At 37.7% G+C, this 20,277-nt stretch overlaps 1 protein-coding gene across 9 annotated transcripts in view; it reads right to left on the reverse strand.

The window, feature by feature from the left end:
- Positions 1–742: 742 nt before the first annotated feature.
- Positions 743–20,277, reverse strand: part of LIN54 (lin-54 DREAM MuvB core complex component) — a 64,469-nt gene continuing 44,934 nt past the window's right edge. For all 9 annotated transcript variants that reach the window (XM_055435161.2, XM_055435156.2, XM_055435159.2 and 6 more), the window contains 9 exons: positions 17,567–17,783; positions 12,483–12,556; positions 11,954–12,151; positions 10,244–10,335; positions 9,390–9,461; positions 8,497–8,599; positions 8,203–8,340; positions 6,607–6,809; positions 743–2,867 (listed from right to left, as the gene is read on the reverse strand). In XM_055435161.2, coding sequence (XP_055291136.1) covers positions 2,666–2,867; positions 6,607–6,809; positions 8,203–8,340; positions 8,497–8,599; positions 9,390–9,461; positions 10,244–10,335; positions 11,954–12,151; positions 12,483–12,556; positions 17,567–17,783 — 1,299 coding nt within the window. In that variant the 3' untranslated portion in view covers positions 743–2,665. The remainder of the gene's footprint in view (positions 2,868–6,606; positions 6,810–8,202; positions 8,341–8,496; positions 8,600–9,389; positions 9,462–10,243; positions 10,336–11,953; positions 12,152–12,482; positions 12,557–17,566; positions 17,784–20,277) is intronic.

Below are 20,277 nucleotides of genomic sequence, written 5' to 3' on the forward strand. Positions count from 1 at the left end.
GGAGGTCCTGGTTTGAAGTTGCATTTACATAACAAGTATTCATCATCTTAGTTTATTTGTGTTATAAAACAATAAAAATAGAAAACTTTTCTAAAGGTATTTTTATTCAAATTTTACATAAGACTGAGAAAATATCAGTTGTCCATATCAGAAAACGGGGAGGCTAAAGCAGTTGTCTATCCCCCAATGTCAATGCTCTGCTTGTTTTATTACCTGCAACATTAAGTTTCTGTTTTCCCATACAGTCCAGAGGTAAGACCTACAGTTCTTGAGAAAACGAAATTAAGAATTAAGGTGCTCCCCATAAGAACAGCAAACATGAAGAGGAAAGAGAGTGGATTGAGTTTCTACTTAAAAGAACAGTGGAAATAAGATATTCTCATTTCACAGCAATTTATGTTCATGATAACTGGGCAAAAAGATTTATTTTTCAGTTGTGTGCCTTCAGAAGTAATGTCAAGTTTATTTAATATCAGATAATTTTAAAGGTTTCTTGCATGTTCAATAGTTAAAAGTGGTATTATTAAAGAAAAAAATGCAAAACCTTTTTTTTTTACAGAATAGTATAAATGTTTATTTTCTGTATGATTTACTTTGCTGTTCACTGTTTTTACAATATAGAAAAGTGTATTCTTTGAATAGCTCTAGTAAATATAAATTTTATCTTTCTACTTTGGGATGTAAATAGAGCTAAAAAATTATATACCCAACCCTCCCCAAATAGTCTTTTAAAATTGTTGAATTAATGTGGATATTAATCTTGTTCAGCAATTTGATGCAAATGCCTAAATACAAAAATTGTTTAGTAAGTACTACACAGGAAGGAAAAGGCTTAATACTTTAGATAGCTTCTTGAAAATCAGAAAAACTAGTAGCATTTGATTGCACCTTCAAATTTTTACAAGCAAAACATTCTCAAGCAATGCCATCATACATAATCTACAATTGTAATCCAAATTTCACAGACATATTATGCACACTGTATATAAATACACATCACAAAGGTGCAATTAGAATTAAACACAGAATATGTACAAAATGAACACAGTTTAGGTGTAGACCAAAAAGGTATTGTAATCTTTTGAAAAATAACTTGATTAGATATTACTTTATCCTCTTACACTAATTTACATTTATACAAATTTTAATTAAACATACTAGAGTGAGGTGCTAAGAATGTCGGCACTATCTACATTTAAAGTTACTGCACTCTGACTTTATAAACCCAAATTTCAAAAGGAAGCTACTTAATAACGGAATCTTCTTTTGGATCACTTAACTTCTATTGCCTATATCTTGCATGTTCATATGAACATATATACACACTTAATACATACAACTATAGATTCCTTATAGGAAATGTAATAATCATATACTACTAATTACTGAGAATTAAGGTACCTAACAAAATGCCTGAATTCCAACATGTTTTTTTCTCATCATAAAATCCAGAGTCCTATTATAACAGGCTCTTAAATTCATAAAGCTTTTTAATTCTGAATTATTGAAAATGATTTATGTTACTTTAGTAATTATATGAAAACACTCATACTGTAGGCTTACCAAATCACTGGCTAAAAATAATGCCATAATTAAGCTTCCCTTTTAAAAAGAAACCCCACTATAATTCTGAAAGCTTTTGTTAGGAGGCCCCTTTCAGTAAATCAAGTAAGAGCCATACATTGGTTTGAAACCTCTTAGTTCAAAAGTCTATAAAGAGAACTGTATGTATAGATGAAAAATTCTCCTCTAAATTCATCTCTTAGAGCTTCAATACCCTTTATTTCTCCATCCAAGCCAAATTTCATACCTGATAATTATGTAAAGTTCTACTTTATCACTACATAATAATAATATATTTACTTCTATTCATATGCACCGTTCATTTTAATAGTACCCCTTAATCACTGACAATTTATTATTTCAAATACATACCACCTCTCTGAAAGAAAATGGAAACATCTCAGAACCTTTCTTAGTCACTCCTTATTGTAGAAACAAACTGTCCATCTTTTGAGAATTATTTTCTGTCCCTTAACACTTTTATGTTTTTTAAAAAAGCAAAATAACATTTTTAATTTTAAAGTGTGCCTACAAATTATTTCCCCTTCTGACAATTCCCAAAGTTGACAACAGGATATTATTCCAGGATTCACCCTAAAAAGTTGATTTTTCTTAAAAAGATAGTGCTTTTCTAAACACAAAATGTCATTTGAATATGTTTCGTAAGAATTTGTTTATATAGACATTCTATCTGCTAGTACCAAAGAATGACTGGGTAATACCAGTATTTCTTTGGCTTTTTGTACTGGAATAAAGTCATACAATGCCATACATTATAAATTATATAATAGTAATTTATAAATGTTCTTTGTCAATAGAATCAGAAGGATAGAACATCTAGTTCTTAAGAAACCCAAGCAAATTAAAAAGCTATATAATACAATGAAGAAAAATTCAACTTAGAAGGGGCATAAGGAGATTTTAACTAAATGTTTAAATGTACTAATTTCCTCATTTAAAATTTCTTCTCCATCAATATAATTTCAGGTCTCAAGGACTGAATTAACAATACAATAATTGTCAAGCTATTTCCAGAAAAATCAAGTGTCCCTGCACCTTCAATTTTCTGTACAGTTCCATTTAGCAGTTTTTTGTGCAAGAGTTAGCAATTCATGGCACAAGGGTCACTTTTTGCTTTTCCTGCAGAGTTGATGACGCTCATTAAGCATCGCCCAAATTCCTCAAGTATCATCCGTTCAGCAGCTGCCTTTGATTTTCCCTTCTTGTCTGCCTGTTCCGCCTGGGCAAGAAGGCAATTACACGTGGCTTCAGCTACTTCCTTAGTGACAAAAGTAAATGGCAACCTGCAATGATTTTTGAGAAAAAGAGAGATGATGGTGGTGTTGAATATCGGCAGAAGTGGCTAACATTCACCTGGACAACTCTGTCTACATTTTCATGATTCAGCTGGCACAGTGAACATCACAGTTTGTGCCACGAACACAAGCACATCCTAAAGAACATCACACTTTAAAAATATAACATTGATATAAAATACGCTGACCTAGAAAAGATTACCTGGTTAACTGAATGATGTGATTCTACATGCTGGCGGGCTACTGCTACCACAAAAGTCCTCCTGATTCAGGAACGTAAGCTCGAGTGCAGTTTTTGTTTTACTGTTGTTTCTGCACTTCTGAGAGCAGTGCCTGACACGCAAAGACACTCCACGAGTATCTGCTCAATGAATGACATGTGTAATGTTGGAAACTGAAACTGTCATCTCCTGGACAACACAAAAAATAAAGCACTTTCCTACAGTCCCTTATAATGTTTTTGTAAAAAAAAAACCACACCAAAATTTTCCATTATTCCATAACACAAAACAATGGGGACACAGATGCTGTTCTGTACGGGAACTTTCAGTCATAAAGACTTAAAACTATTGAGTATTAACTCAGAGGAATCCATCCTGAGGCTAGCTATATGGAGTCAAGTCTTAAAACCTAAGAGACAAAAATCAGGTAACCTGCTGTAACCATTAAACAACCTGTAAGCGAGCAGTCACTGATCAAAGGGAACCACCAAGTGAATGAAGTCAGAAATGAAGGCCCACTATGACAAGTCAGGCTAACAGGATTTCGGCTGCTATACACCTGCATGGAAATTTTTTTAATATAAAAAATTAGAATTAAAATATTAAAACTTCTAATTTTAAATTAGAAAATATAATCTTAAAACACTAAAGTTAATATTATAATAGTATTGTATAATTAAGTAATCATGTATAATAGCATTCATTATATAGTATTTGGAAACTACAGGAGAGTAAATGGAAAGAAAAAAATTCAAATTTTTGCCACTCAAAAGACGAAAGCCTATTAACATGCTAGTAGGGCTTTTTTAAAATAGTTTTTCTTAGTGTTTTTCTTTTGGCTGTGCTGCGTGGCTTGTGGGATCTCCATTCCCTGACCAGGGTTTGGAAGCATGAAGTCATAACCACTGGACTACTGGGGAAGTCTCTATACTTAAGTTTTGATTATTGTGTATAATTTTGTGTGTTCACACTTCATAATAACAAACATTTTTCAGAGTTGAAAAATTACTTGTAAGTGTTTCAGCATAGCAATATCTTTAATCTCCACATAGATTGGGCTTCGCTGGTGGCTCAGTGGTAAAGAATCTGCCTGCAATGCAGGAGAGTGGGTTCAATCCTGGGTTGGGAAGATCCCCTGGAGAAGGGAAAGGCTGCCCACTCTAGTATTCTTGCCTGGAGAATCCCATGGACAGAGGAGCCTGGTGGCCTACTGCCCACGGAGTAAGCAGAGTTGGACACGACTGAATGACCAATAGGAAGAGATCAGATTTAATCATCTAAAGGTATACTGGAAGCAGGTGGCCAGAAAGGACCCCTTGCGGTACCTCTCCTGAAGATGTCTGCCCATTCCTACTTCAGTCAGTCCAAGAATCTCTTGCTGATTATATGCCAGTTTTAAGAGTTCTTTAGAATTAATATCCAAAATATTTTGTACGAAAGCCTTACTTTTATAAGTTTTATAAATTGGATCTTATTTCAACTTAGGCATTTTAAATAAAATATAAAATGGAGAAAAGACAGTCTCTTTAACAAGTGGTGCTGGGAAAACTGGTCAGCCACTTGTAAAAGAATGAAACTAGAACACTTCCTAACACCATACACCAAAATAAACTCAAAATGGATTAAAGATCTAAATGTAAGACCAGAAACTATAAAACTCCTAGAGGAGAACGTAGGCAAAACACTCTCCGACATAAATCACAGCAGGATCCTCCAAGACCCACCTCCCAGAATATTGGAAATACAAGCAAAAATAAACAAATGGGACCTAATTAAAATCAAAAGCTTCTGCACAGCAAAGGAAACTCTAAGCAAGGTGAGAAGACAGCCTTCAGAATGGGAGAAAATAATAGCAAATGAAGCAACTGATAAAGGATTAATCTCCAAATTATACAAGCAGCTCCTGCAGCTTAATTCCAGAAAACTAAGTGACCCAATCAAAAAATGGGCCAAAGAACTAAACAGACATTTCTCCAAAGAAGACATAAAGATGGCTAACAAACACATGAAAAAATGCTCAACATCCCTCATCATCAGAGAAATGCAAATCAAAACCACAATGAGATACCATTTCACACCAGTCAGAATGGCTGCTATCCAAAAGTCTACATGCAATAAGTGCTGGAGAGGGTGTGGAGAGAAGGGAACCCTCTTACACTGTTGGTGGGAATGCAAACTAGTACAGCCACTATGGAGAACAGTGTGGAGATTCCTCAGAAAACTGGAAATAGAACTGCCATATGATCCAGCGATCGCACTCCTGGGCATACACACCGAGGAAACCAGAATTGAAAGAGACACATGTACTCCAATGTTCATTGCAGCACTGTTTATAATAGCCAGGACATGGAAGCAACCTAGATGTCCATCTGCAGATGAATGGATAAGAAAGCTTTGGTACATATACACAATGGAGTATTTCTCAGCCATCAAAAAGAATGCATTTGAATCAGTTTTAATGAGGTGGATGAAATTGGAGCCAATTATACAGAGTGAAGTAAGCCAGAAAGAAGAACATCAATACCGTATATTAACGCATATATATGGAATTTAGAAAAATGGTAACCTGAACCCTGTATAAGAGACTGCAAAAGAGACATAGACATTTAGAACAGTCTTTGGGACTCTGTGGGAGAGGGTGAAGGTGGAATGATTGGGGAGAATGGAATTGTAGCATGTATATTATCATAAGTGACCAGTCCAGGTTCGACGCATAAATTTTCCTCTGTTCATTTCTTTGCATTTGTGCTTTTTTAATAAAATTCTTTTTTAGAAATAAAAAATAAATAAATAAATAAAATACCATTTGCAAGGCTCATTCCATTTAATAATTCCTCAAATTAACCTCTAACAGACTCAAATACAAATTCAAGTCAGCAGACTCTGTTGCATTGGGCCCTGCCAAACTTTCCTTGACTCCTCACGACCACGTGAAAAGGGTGATGGTAAAGATAAGAAAACTGAGGTGAGGCTCAGAGAGATGAAGTGCCTATCAAAGTCACAAACCACCAGCACACCGGTAACTATAAAACTCAGGTCGGCCTGACTGTAAGGCTCCAGCTTTCCCGCTCCAGAGCTCGGCAGTCTAAGAAAAGGAGCTTCAATAATACAGTATGTGAGGGGCTCCAATGACGTGGGGAAAGTGCCAGGGGGGCACGGGAAAGGCAAGAGAAGGAAAGAATGGGAAGAAAGATAAATAACACAACCAGTAAGAGATGCACAAGTTTTTTTTTCAGGGTTTGTCAAATTACCTAATTACCTCATCTTAGTAGGAAGAAATCCAATTAATAAGCCCAGTGACCTAAAACTTTACTGTGCATTTTACAACTATATATGACAGTGATTTTTCTGTTACTTTTATATTCCTTCACAAGTAAGTAATGGTAGAAAAGAGAAAAGTCAGGTTTGCAACAACCAAAAATATGAGCCCAATTCTGCCCCCCAAGAGAAACTTTATCAGAAATGAATATATCATACTATAAAAAGACATGACAGTATCAACTTACTTTCCTCCTCCGCTATTCAGAGCTGGTGCTGGCCTGGTTAGCAAGTCCGAAATTTGAGAGGATAACTTGGTCTTCGCTGCCGTTTGCTGCTGCACCCTTACTTCAGCTGCATCTGCCAAGTGCATCAGCGTCTTTCTTTCTGGGCTTTCTTCAAAATTCTTACAGCCAATACACTTGCATATTGAGGAACACATTATTTTTGCCTAAAAGATTTACAAAAGAAAAGCTTCCAAATCAAAACCAAAAGATAATGAGAACCAACTGTCCAGCACAGGGAACCTGACTCAGTGCTCTGTGGTGACAAAGGCAGGGGTACATGTATACATATTATAGCTCATTCCACTTTGCTGTACTGCAGAAACTAACGCGACGTTGTAAAGCAACTGAACGCCAATAAAAACAGAAACAAAAACCACAGGACCTCTCTACAGTAGATTCCATGATCAAGTCAACAGATAATAGAGTTAGCTGGTCAGAAGATAAAATGGACAGAAGATAAAATGGAAACATCTCTTGCTAGCAACACCCAACAGGCCAGCTCTGCATGTAGACAGGTCCAGTATTGGCCATTCTGAGAGTGGCTATACTATGCTTGGTTGAGGCCTTCCATACCAATTTTCCCCTCACTATAGATTCTCCTCCTGGTATGAATTACACATTCTTTCTAAAAAAAAATGAGTGATATATTACAATATTAAAAAATAAAGGTCATCCATAATCCAGCCACCCCAATCAAATCACCATGAACACGTTGGTGACCTCCCACTTATGCAAACACACACACACACAGTATCACATTAAAGGGATTTCACAGATGCTATTTTTATTATGAATACCTCTCCCAACCCTACATTCCTCTCTGGATACCCCAAACCCTTCAGTAGTTCAGTAACCTTATCCAGCAACTACATATTCCTCCTTACCTACTTTTATGCTCACAAGGCAAACCTCCTAACAGAATTTTGTTTTCTACAGAGTTCTTCAACAGGGCATTAGTGGCATTTGGGGCAGGATAAGACTACACTCCCAGGACTGCACCCTGGAATGCAGGTTATTTTGTTATCCACATATTTTTCCAAAAAATGTCTGGGGGAGAAACTGTGTAGTAATACCCCTCAGTGAAGAACCACTACTACAGAGTTTTCAATCCACTTTGATGTTATTTTTATTGAAAATCCATAAACTGGTACTATGGTTTGCATACTTCCAGGTACAAGAAGTTATGAGCTGATAAAGCTGCCAATGAGACCCCAAAATGTAATGACAAAATGAAGGTATTGTTTCTCCGAAGTCCTGCTTGGGAAGCCAGAAGGCAGGTCTTCCTCACATTAAGGCTGACTTTTCCAACTGCAGTATCTTCAAATTGCAAAAGCAAAGTAATTCCCCAATTTACAAATAAACTTTTTTTTGGCTGTGCTGTGAGGCATGCGGGATCCTAGTTCCCTGACCAGGGACCAAACCTGCGTCCCCTGCAGTGGAAGCATGGAGTCTTAAACACTAGATCGCCAGGTTAAGTCCCACAGTAAATTTTTTTGTATGCCCTTTCTAAAGTTATTTTCAAAAGCTGGTTAGATCATTTTTCCCAACCCATCTCACCTCATAGCATTCACAGTAGTTCTTAAGACATCCTGATCGTTTGCAATTACATCCTTTGCTGTGACGTCGATCAGATTCTCCCTCCTTCCCTTTACCTATCTTGGGCTTAAAAGCTTCTGGATTTCTGTCAAGGCATGCCTATCAAAACAGATCAAATATCAAGCCATGTTAAATCACAGTAGATTAAACTTCAACTCTGCAAAGGGAATTAACTTTCTTTGTAAAATACTTAAAGCTCAACAAAAAACAAGTGAAATGGGAAACTTGTCAGATAAAAGAAATAAAAATACTCACCTTTATTGCTTTTTGCCTTTCATTTTCATGTTCCAAGTTATTATAACAATTAGTACAATTGCAGTTGTTGCAAAATTCACCATTTGCAAAGCAATCACAATATCTGGAATATAAAAATCAGTGTGAGTCACATAAAAAAGTCATTGTTTAAAGAAACATAAAGCTAGAAATTATCTTACTTAGTAGCATTATACATGCAGTAAAGCATTTTAGAAATGTACTTGGAGCCACTTACTTACAGAGTTGACAACATACACTGACTATCAACTATAAGACAGAGCTCAAAGGTAAAGCCCCCAACCCCTAGAATTTTGGTTTATAAACTTAGTTCTAATAGTAACAGCTGTCAACACAAGCGCTATGTGACTTTATGCACTCAAAAGTAAGTGAGTTCAAAATCACAAAAAGGAAAAAACATGGGCTATATTCTATTAGTGGAACCTGCTCACTTGAACTATTGTCATGTTTCTTTGGATTCTAAACCCACATAAGACCATTGCTTTTTTATTTAACTGTTTCATGTCAGATCTCTTAGTTCAGTACTAACAAGCAAATTAATCAGCAATTTAAAAGACTACTCGGGTACCATCTCATTTAGGAGACCAAACACAAAGGTCCTAAGTAAGTTCACACTTACTAGTAAGGACAGAGACCACGTCTGTCTCCTGCCGCTGTGCGGCCGCCGCCCCCCCCCTCCGTGGCAGAGACCCCAACACTGCTTCTCTCTTCCCAGCAGACAGTGGCCATGCACTGTGACTCGTGCTCCAGCAGGCACCTGTCTGTTTGCTTAGGACTTACGAAATCGGTCTGTGAAGCATTTTTAGTTAGCTCCGTTTCTTTTTTAAAGCATTTTCAGTTCTATCAAACGAGGAAACAGTAGCAAAAAGACTTACAATTTCAAACACAGCGATTTTGTGCAATTACAGGGCTTTCTGGGCCGACTGGCAGACTCTGATGGGATTATGCTATAGAGACACACACAAAAATACACATTTTAATCAATCGAAGGTAACTATGTAAAATCAGAAGAGTGTCTAACTTGTAAATTCCTCCTAAAATAAAGTTTTAACAAATATATCCACCTCTAATAAAAGTTTGCTATGTTGTTCCATATACATTAAATTCAAAAAGCAAGTTGTAATGTGAAAAGAAAGGTAAAACCAAGATATGGACTAAAACAGAGAAAAGGAAGCTATCAACAGTTTCTAAAAAAAAGTACTCTCTCTTCTAAGAGAACTAAAGTTGAAATCTCCTAAACTCTTTTGAGATTCAATTATAAAATGTAGTAAGTAGAAAAGGGTGTGTGAGGTTGGAATTCAGGAGGGGAGAGAAGGGGAAGATTGGTTCCATGTAACTAAAGCTTCTCAACCAATATTATAAAGACAACAATTAATGGATTAAAAAAACATAAATGAAAAAAAAAACAAGGCTCTAAACAATAATTTAAAAACTAGGTAATATTTTTAAGACATGTTCAGGAGGAGATAAGAGAAAGGGAGAAAATAGAAAAAAACAAAACACCTGCAGCTGAACTGGTAAATGTGAGTAAAAGATAATTTGGGAGTTCTGACTATTCCTGCAACTTTTCTGTTTGAAGTATTACAAAATAAGAAGTACTGCAGGGGCACGCTCACATGGCTTTGAGGGGAGAAAAATCAAATACATGTATTTTGAAATATGTATGGATATTTGATGCTGCATTTAATCTGATGCAACACCTTAAAACATATTCAAATAACTCACTCACCCATTGAACGGAAGCCTTGCCTGGGTCTGGATACCAGGTGTTCCGGTAAAGTTAGAGTTGCTTGCTATAGACACATAGGAAGACTGCTGTAGCTACATATAAAGAAAGGTAATTTCAGACCCTGTTTACAAAAATGGACAATATTCCTAAATATAATGATGGGGAAGAAACACAAAATCACCTCTTAAAACAGGAATAACAGAATGGAAAATGTCATACAAAAATACTACCTCATGGAGCTCTATTAAAGACTCAAAACTAATACCAGAGGCAAAAAACAATGTGAACCTTTTAAAGTACTACATGGCACAAATGGAAGAAATTCTTTCATAGAGGAATAATTGTATCAAAATTAAGAGAATTCTCGATGAATGTCCTGGAAATACTATAGTAACTTGTATCGGCAAGAAAAATACAATGTGTCTACTTGCAAATAAACTGGGATCATTTATCACAAGTTGTGATTCATGGGGTCGCGGAGAGTCGGACACGACTGAGCGACTGAACTGAACTGATAGAGAATGAGAAGTTACATGCATAATAATTAAGTTTCTATTTCATACTGATTCTAAATATAAGAGATGCTAATGATAAAAATACTGAACACTAATTTTTTCAACCAGTAGCCAGATATTATACTCCAAAGTACATTTCTTTAAAGTACACAGAAAAATTTGCCTCTCTCTCTTATAATCTGAATACATCAAAACTGAACAACAGCTTAGAAAAGTCAAAGTGTTAATTGCTCTGTTATGTCTGACTCTCTGTGACCCTATGGATTGTAGCCAACCAGGTTCCTCCATCCATGGAATTCTCCAGGCAAGAATACTGGACTGGGTTGCCACTCATTTCTCCAGAGGATCTTCCTGACCCAGGGATAGAACCTGAGTCTCCTCAACTGCAGGCAGATTCTTTACCATCTGAGACACCAGGGATTGATTCTTACATGAAAACAACTTCTATCTGCTTCCTAGAAAGCAGCACTCCTAATAAAAGCCAGCCAACTAGACAATGTGGCTCTGATGCCAAAGATAACCAGATGTCATCCACAGCTGTCATCTAAAGATGACCAGGTCTGGACAGACCACTACCAGATACGTCACCTGGAAACACATCTCACAGTCTACTTTCCAAGAACAAGTCAGTGGCATCGTAATCATTACAGTCTCAGCCCTTTCTAAACCCACTGGGATGGCTAATCTTGACTCAATCTACTTTCTCTTCTAGCTACATGATCTCGCCCTCTCACCAAACTCTTCTCAGCTCCAAACTGCCTGACTTGTTTACCTGACTTGCATTGTACATATCTAAATGCTAACGATATATAAAAATAAACTTGGAAGTTTTTATTAACATGTCAAGGTTTTGGGAAGAGTCTTCAACACTGAGTTACAAGTTTTTGAGTAGTTTTAGAATGTGACAATGCTAGACATCTTAGACCTGATTAACCTTTCCAAGGAGACTTCCCAGGTGGCGCAGGGGTAAAGAACCTGCCTGCTAATGCAGGAGATGTGGGTTCAATCCCTGGGTGGAGAAGATCCCCTGGAGTAGGAAATGACAACCCACTCCAATATTCTCACCTGGAGAATCCCATGGACAGGGAAGCCTGGAGGGCTACAGCCCATGGGTCACAAATAGTCAACTGAGCATGCACGCACACACGTACACATAAGCTTTTTGAAATGCAGTGACTGGATTTTCTGCCCATACCTGAGTCACATACTGAGCAGGAAGCACTGCATAGCCCACATTCCCTGTTCCCGGAGCTGGGGCCAGCACAGTGCCTGGTGGCAGGTTCGTGAGGTTTGGCTGGATTTGTGGCAGTGGGGTGGCAGGCATGATGAGTCGCTGCTGTGGCTGGCTGGTGGTGACTATCTGAGAAGTTGGATTGATCGGTTTTGGAACAACCTACAAAGAAAGGCAGTGTATCAGGAACCACAAAAATAAATTTCATAGCTTCTCAATTCAGTTGAAATCTCTTACACTTAGGGGATTAAAAGGTCCAAACCATTATACAGAAATAAGCTACAATACAGGGAATATACCCAACATTTTATAGTAACTAGAAATGGAGTATACCGTTACAAACTGTGAATCGCTATACTGTACACCTGTAACATATAATATTGTATATCAACTCTGCTTTAATAAAAATACATAAATAAAGCTTTTCTTAACTTTCAACTCTAGAGGTAAACTTCTGTTTGGGAGAGACTGAGAGAAGTGGCGTGACACTCACTTGTTTGACTGTCTGCGCTGAGACAAGCGGGACGGACATCCGCACTGGGGTGGTGTTAACAACAACTGGTTTTGCTTTGTAAAAAAGGAGGGAGGAAAAGGACAGTTTATTTACAGAAAATAGTTGTTTAAAACATTTAAAATAGTTCCTTCAGAATATCCTCATGAGAAAGCTTAAATAATTCCACTGGTTTCCTATTTGGAAGAATCTTTAACCAAGAATTATTTTCAAAATTCTTTAACCCAGGTACCAGGGAACTTATATCTAAGGTAGCTCTAGTCTGCCCGCTTTATAAGGGATTGTCTGTCGTTTAAGATATTCTCCTGAAAATATTTCAACCTGTATTCAGAGGCTATGTAGATTCACTACTAAATCCAGTCAGATGAAATGATGCATAAATTAAAAACTGCCATTCAGGAGCATGGGTTACCATGCTGTTCTATTTCTACCCCTGTGTTTACATTCAAGCCAGAGAAAATATCATTCTTGTACAATTCATTATTTACAGAGTACTACTAAAAGGCAGCACAGCAGGAAGGTTAATAATATCGTCCCCTTAATTCAACTACATTTCAATTAAAAAAAAAAAAAAAAAAAGAATATAGTCTCCTAAGTCATAAGTCAAGATTGGGGGGTTCAAACCCCAATCCTGCTGCCTTCTCATTACTTCTCTTTCCTGTATCCTCACCTGCAGTGTAGGGACAGTATCTCCCTTACAGGGTAAAAGGATTAAATATGTTAATTCATGAACATTTATTAGAACAGTGCTCAACAAACAGCAAGTGCTCAATACATGTTAGTAGCCATTATTGTTACTGATGTTGTTACAACCCTTACTGCTGCTACACAAATGCCATTGTGGACAGTGTTCCAGGGAAACTACAGTACAAGACACTTGCTCAAAGAGATTATCACATTCAAGCAGAGCACATCAGACAAGCACTCAAATAAAAGAAAAATTAATTAAAAAAAAAAAAAGAGATAGCACCATGGGAGTCCAGAGGAGATGGAACATACATCTGCCCGGCAGGGGATGGGAACAGGAGGAGCTGCATCCTGTGGAGGACAGAGCCTGACATGGGTCCTGACCGATGGCCAGGCTATAGAGCGGGCACGCAGACTGGAGGACGGAGCCTGAGATGGGTCCAGGCTGCAGAGCGGGCAGGCAGACTGGAGGAGGGAGGTCGCCGCAGAGGCAGAGCCTGACACGTGTGGGGGCCTGACACTGGAAAGCTTTGCATTTGAAGCTTCTCTTCACAAAATGCTTGGAAACAGACAAGTCTGGCTGGGACTAGGGGTTAAAACTAGGCTAGTGCTAGCAAAAGAAAAAAAAAAAAGGCTGACTCTGGCTGTTTTGTTGAAGGTTTTGAATGTCAGGGTACAGATCTATATACTTCATCTGTATTTTTAATTCAGTAGGCAATCAGAAGTTTCTGAGCATTGTGACGTAAAGAACATTACTGGAAGAGCACAAAGGGAAGCTGTTCATGGCAGCAGCATGTAAAACCCAACAGAGCTGTGAGGAACAAGGGAAGTTAGTAGAGTACAGAACCTGAGAGCCTGACCTGGGGTGATGGCACTGGGAACGGAAAGGAGGGAAGAGCTAAAGAGTCAGGGTGGCAGGGAAAGGACGGAGATGTAAGCACAAGGGAAGAAGAGTCAGCCACCCTGGAATCCTCAAGTGAAAGGGAAACGGCGGCCATTAGCGCGAAGCATTCAAGGATGCGCTGATCGGAAGGAAAGATGAAACCCGACATGGAGAAATGGCACGAGACCATGAAATTCAGGAGACAGGCGGGCACTAGGCCTGTATGTTTGGATCAAAAGGCGTACAAGTTCCAGTCAAGCCTACTGCCACTTCCACAATCTACAGGAGGGATCTGAGAAGACAGAAAGGACATCCTGCAGGTCTTATTTACACCAAAGGCCTAGAGCCTGCGATGAAAGAGAGGCTGAGATAACAAACTGCTGTGGACATTGAGACAAACTGTCCTGAACAGTAAAGAACAGACTTCCTTGAACAATGTTAGAGGGTTTGTTTTTGTTTTTTTTTTTACTTTTGGTCGGGATGGGAGGGTTGATGGCTCAAGACAAAGAGTTGAGAGTCCCAGAAGAACATGAGACAGAGAGAGTACTCTGATCTGAAAGGTCGCAGGCCTCTGCAGCAAGGTAACAAACTAGGGAGGAGTGGGGAGGTGGCAAAGGGAGAGAGACCTCCAGAAAAAGAGTGCGTGGTCAGTGCGGGGGACTGCGCTGTCTCTGAATATACTAAACATCACTAAACTGTCCCATGTTTAACATAAGGGTCAATACTATGGTAGATCTGAACTGTATCTTGATAAAGTTGCTATACGAAAAAAGTGTATGACTATGAATTACAGGAGCAGTGACACCTGACAACCGAGTTGAAACTGTTTCCTATTCTGATTTGATTTTAATACAGGTTAGACTGGTCTCAGCGATACTATGAAGAATTAAAAGATGAATTAAAAAGAAATTAAAAGCCTGAATTCATGCCTGGGACATTGAAGAGGGGGTTCTCTACACCACCTGTTCCTTGAAAAGGCAACGCTGGTCACTGCTCCTTGAGTGTGCCAGCAGTGATTTGGAGGTAAGTGCACAGAAATGCAGGAACTTTCCTGGTGAGCTGTGAGATGACGGGGAAGGAGTGTGCATCTTGCCCTTATTCACCTCCCACGGGAGACTTGAGTGGCTCTCATTTGGGTGAGGACAGCGGAAGTGTCCCCACATGTGCGCACACGCATGCACCCACTAGCACGCACACATGTACACACACAGAGCTAGAAAACTTGGGAACTCTAGGTTTACATTAGCTTGGCATCTGCATGCTGGGTTTTAACTGAAATCTGGAGAATGGAGAAAACAGAAAACATAGTGGCCAGAAAAAAAGAACATGATACAATATACAAGGGAGGGTGGTCATATTGATGTTACATGTCTTAGTAAACAGTCTAGATTTCTCCTCCTCAACTTTTGCGCATGGTCCCACATTATCCCTACTGCAGCTTTCACAGAAGTTGGCATAATCTTTAATGTTTTGGTCTTCAATAGGAATTCTGAACAATCCTTTTAGAATAATCTTCTTCAAAACTTCAGAAACCATACCTGCTTTGAGGGCTTTTAGTTTCTTAAGTTGATTTCCTCCCTCACCAAGACTGTAGATTATATTCTAAAGAGGTTAATTAACCAAGCAGTCTTCTGGGTCCTTCTATTGTGCTATCTGCCATCCAGCCAGCAGTTAACATGGCAGAACCTTTGACTTCTGGTGTCTGTAAGGCTTTGATGGGAAAATGGACAAGATGAGCCCAGTTCCCTTTGGCTTTTAAGTAAATCCCTCACAGGGAATCGAGCCTTTAGAAAGATTTTAGCATGTTTCATGAACTAGAGTGACTATTTAGTATGTCTCTAACAAAAATAGAGATATTAATTCATTATTCCTATGAAATAATATCTCTTACATACACCCAGATCTTCCATGGGATAGGAGAGAAAGACAAAAAGAGGAAAACTGGGTGAACGGAAGGGAAACAGCATGGGTGGTATATGTATGCAAGGAGCGGGAAGAGGGAACAGACAGATGTGAAGGAGATGGGGGAGCGGACAGAGAGAGACTGAAGGAAAGCCAAGAAGGAAGCTCTGGGGAAGCAGGAGGGGGTGAGGGACTGCAAGGAGGCCAAGAGAACAGAGAAGCAGAGGGAAGCAGAAAGAGAGGTGTGGCGGGGAGAGAAGGAGCCAGTAAACACACCAGAAGCATGGAACACCCAACCCATTCCTCTACTCTTCCGAGATCTTCAGCTTCCTCTTCTGCTCACACCAAAGACTTATTCTCGATGATGAACCAATCACCGTTAAGTCACACTGGAAGTGGATGCTCAGCATATTTGCGTACATACAAACACACAAACATAACCAACTGTATCTAGTGACTGCTTTATATCATTATGATATCTAAGAAAACTGTAGCACTGAGCAGCATTTCCTAAGTAATGAGAGAATATAAACTTGACTCCCTTAGTCACCAGTACAGGCAAATGTTATTTTCCTCTCATTAAGAACACTATAATAATAAAAGACTTTCTTTCATAATCAGTTTAAAGAGAGAACAGAACACATAATTACTTGAGGTGTCTAATTTTAATAGAATACACACCGAAATACTATTTCGCTAACGCATCTTCCATTTTCTCCCATCAGTAATTTATAAAACAAGTTTTTTTCTTCCACTTTCCCTTAGACTTAGATGAATGAGCTATTAACAAAGGACAGCTCCAACCCTCTGATCCCTTAATAAAAAATGAAGGAGCAAACAAATGGTCTTTAATCCGTCTAGCTACATCCAATAAACAACAGATCATTCATCTGCCATTTGACACTGATGGAATATGCAGTGATCTTCCAAGGAAAAAAATTAGACCCTAAATATAAGCTGTCCTGATCCTTTCAGTTTCAATTTTTTAACAAGTAGATAAATATGGATAAAGGTTATATGTGTGAATCCGTGTATGTACATCAGGCAGCTGGAAGGATTAAGTACAAACAGAAGTAGGACTACTAACAGGAATACTTGCTAGAAAAAATACAATTGAGCAAAATGACATTTTAACTGATTTTCATTATCAATTATACATTCAAAGTACATAAAGGATGAAGTACATACTAATCATTTATACCTTGCCTACCAGTCATTTCAACTGACCCCAAACCCTGTGTAGTTTAGACAGCTTTGCAGTTTAGAAAAAAAGATTATAAATAATTTGGTTCCCTTTAAATCAATCCCACTGGCATAATGGTAGGTTTTAAAATCAGCAATCAAATGGCTACCCACAAACTGATAAATAATCATCTGGTATTATAGCACACTATGTATCAGATTCTAACAGAACAAAATACTATAGTTACATACAACTGGGATATATTCTGTTTCACTGCCTTCTGCAACAGCTGCTGATTCAAATTCTCAGCTGAAATGCCTGCTTAATCAGGATTTCAGCAAGAAAAGGATCACTTCCTATGAGAAGGTTTAAAACATTCATTACTGTTTTTTAAAAAAAACGGTTACCAACCTTGCTGGAGAGGCTGAGTGTTTGTACTGGGATTCTGACTAACTGGCTGGGTTGAGCTACTGGCTGTTGTGGCAGTAACAAGTCGGACATAATGAAACTTGCTTCCAGGCACTTGAATCTGCTGGACATTGGGAGCAGTTGCCAGAGGAATAATTGTCTTAAACTGTGATGTGCTCACGCCTCCAACAGTGATGGTCTGCACAGTTGATTTCACTGCCTATTAAACAATACAACATGGCTATCATTAATCTGGGATTTCACTTTCCTACTCCTTGGCACTTATGACAATTGCTCAATAAAAGAGTATGTTCCTGAATTTCATCAACAGCTGCTGAAAGGAATGACCTGTTCAAAGAGAAATGAATGAATAGTAATGAAAACACCAGTGTAACCAAAATCAGCGAGTTCTACCTTCCATCTCTAGTAGTTAACTTCCTTGACAGTCCAGGTCAGATGACTTGCTATGAAGAAACTACTGCGTAAATTACAAGCACTCACAGTTTTGTTAATATCAGGTAAAATTTGTAAGAAAAAGATTACTTCAAAACTTACAGAATTAAGCCTCATTTCAACACAGAGAAAAAAGGACACAGATATTTGGTTTTATTGCTACCCACCAAATTAACTATGGCAAATTTCATACTCACATGTCCTAAAGGAGAAAGAAATCAAAAGAAAAGGCTTCATTAAATCTAGCCAATTCTGGAAGGCACATATATATATAATATCCCACAGATACAACTGTACCCACTAGCCTATGGGCAGAAGGCCAAACTCAGTCCAAAATTACAACTATATTTTGGTTAGTCTAGGGAAACTAATTTTAGATGATTCAGATCTAAGTCAATATAATCATTTAAAATCCTTTCCTTCAGTCCAACAAAAAAGCAATGTGACTCTCCAAAAAGCTAAATGAAACATCAAAGGCAGAAAAGAACAAAAGTCTTTTAAGATGTCTCCAATTAATGTTTAACCAATGTACAACAGGCTGTCATACAAAGAAAAGGTCCAGACAAAATTCTCTTAACTAGTTCTTTGGTACTATTTGATAAAGAATTATACCCCCACCTATTCTTCAAACAGCCCTCATGCTAAAAGACAGGTGACATGAGGGAGGTAGTCCAAATTCATTCTATGGATAACAAGTCATGAGAGAATAATTCTGAAGAATTTGACCATTTTCATAAAAGTACAGGGGAAAAAGGAAGAGTGTCATTTAGTTTGGCAACTCTACAAGTAACAGTCCAAGTACATTACTTCAGCATAAAATAATTCACATATTATTAGGCAGAGGTACCACAAAGCAGATTTAAAATAAAGATAAAACAGGTTGATGGTCAGTGAGTTAAAAGAAAATATAAAGCTTTAAAAAATGTATACATATGGAAGCTACTTAAAAGTCAAGCAACCTATGAGTCAGGTGTATAATGATGCAAGAGATATTTGGGACATCAACTCTAAATGGAAAAAGAATATTATTTTAAGAAACAAGGTAGGGGAAAGGGTGGAGGATAGATGAACTGGGGATTTGGGATTAACAAATACATATTACTCTATATAAAATAAACAACAAAGACCTACTGTATAGCACAGGGGATTATATTCAATATCTGACAATAACTTATCAGGGAAAATGATCTGAAAAAGAATAGATACATACATGTATAACTGACTCACTTTGTTGTACCCTCAAAACTAACACAGCACTGTAAGTGAACTATATTTCAATTAAAATTTGTCTTTAATAAAAAAAAATTTTGGTAAAGAAACAAGGTGCTTCAGATATAATAATTAAATTTACTGGATACTTAATACAGAGGACAGTGCTTCTGAAAACTCTAAGATTATCTAATTTGAATCTAACAATCACATTATGAGCTAGGTACAGGATGCCACAAGTATGGGGGCTGGTTTAGTTAAGTTTGCACAGTATACTGTTTTTCCAACTCTACTTTCAATATTTTTCTTTTTCTTTTGGCTCACCACACAGCTTTCAAGATCTTAGTTCCCTGACCAGGGATCGAACTTGGGAGATGGCAGTGAAAACGCTGAATGCTAACCACTGCACTGCCAGAGAATTCTCTCAACTTCTCTAAACTTCAAACTACAACTCTTACATGCTGTATATAACTGGGTCTCTGAGGACAAAATCAGATCTGACTATATTTTTTATCAGAATACATCTATTTACATCTAACAGTTAAATAACTGTGTGGACTTAAATCTACGATTGAACTATTCCCTATCTGAACAACCTGTCTCCTTCCATTCCTTTTTCTCTTTTTTTGCCTGCTTTAGGGTTAAATGTTTTATTATTTATTTCCCCCATGGTAGTTTGTTATTTACCTATATTATGTTACTATTTTTATATAGTATTACCCTAGAGATTACAATGTTCAATGTTGGAATTAAATCAGTACTTTAAATATCACCCAGACGAAAGAACCACAGAACACTAACATCATTTATTCCTGACCCATCTTTGTGTTACAAAAATATGTAAATATTTTTAAATTCTCCATTTAATTGAAACTCTAAGATATTCATTTAAATATACCCACAAATTTACCCTTTCCATCCTTTCTATACTCTTTCTGTGCTTCCATTTGGGATTGTTTTCCTTCTGCCTAAAGAACTCACTTTAGGATTTCCTTAAGTGCAGGTGCCAGGAGAAATATCAATAACCTCAGATATGCAGATGACACCACCCT

This window comes from Moschus berezovskii, chromosome 5, assembly GCF_049115385.1.
Source record: "Moschus berezovskii isolate FMDL1 chromosome 5, NW_MosBer_1.0, whole genome shotgun sequence".
NCBI classification, from domain to species: domain Eukaryota; kingdom Metazoa; phylum Chordata; class Mammalia; order Artiodactyla; family Moschidae; genus Moschus; species Moschus berezovskii.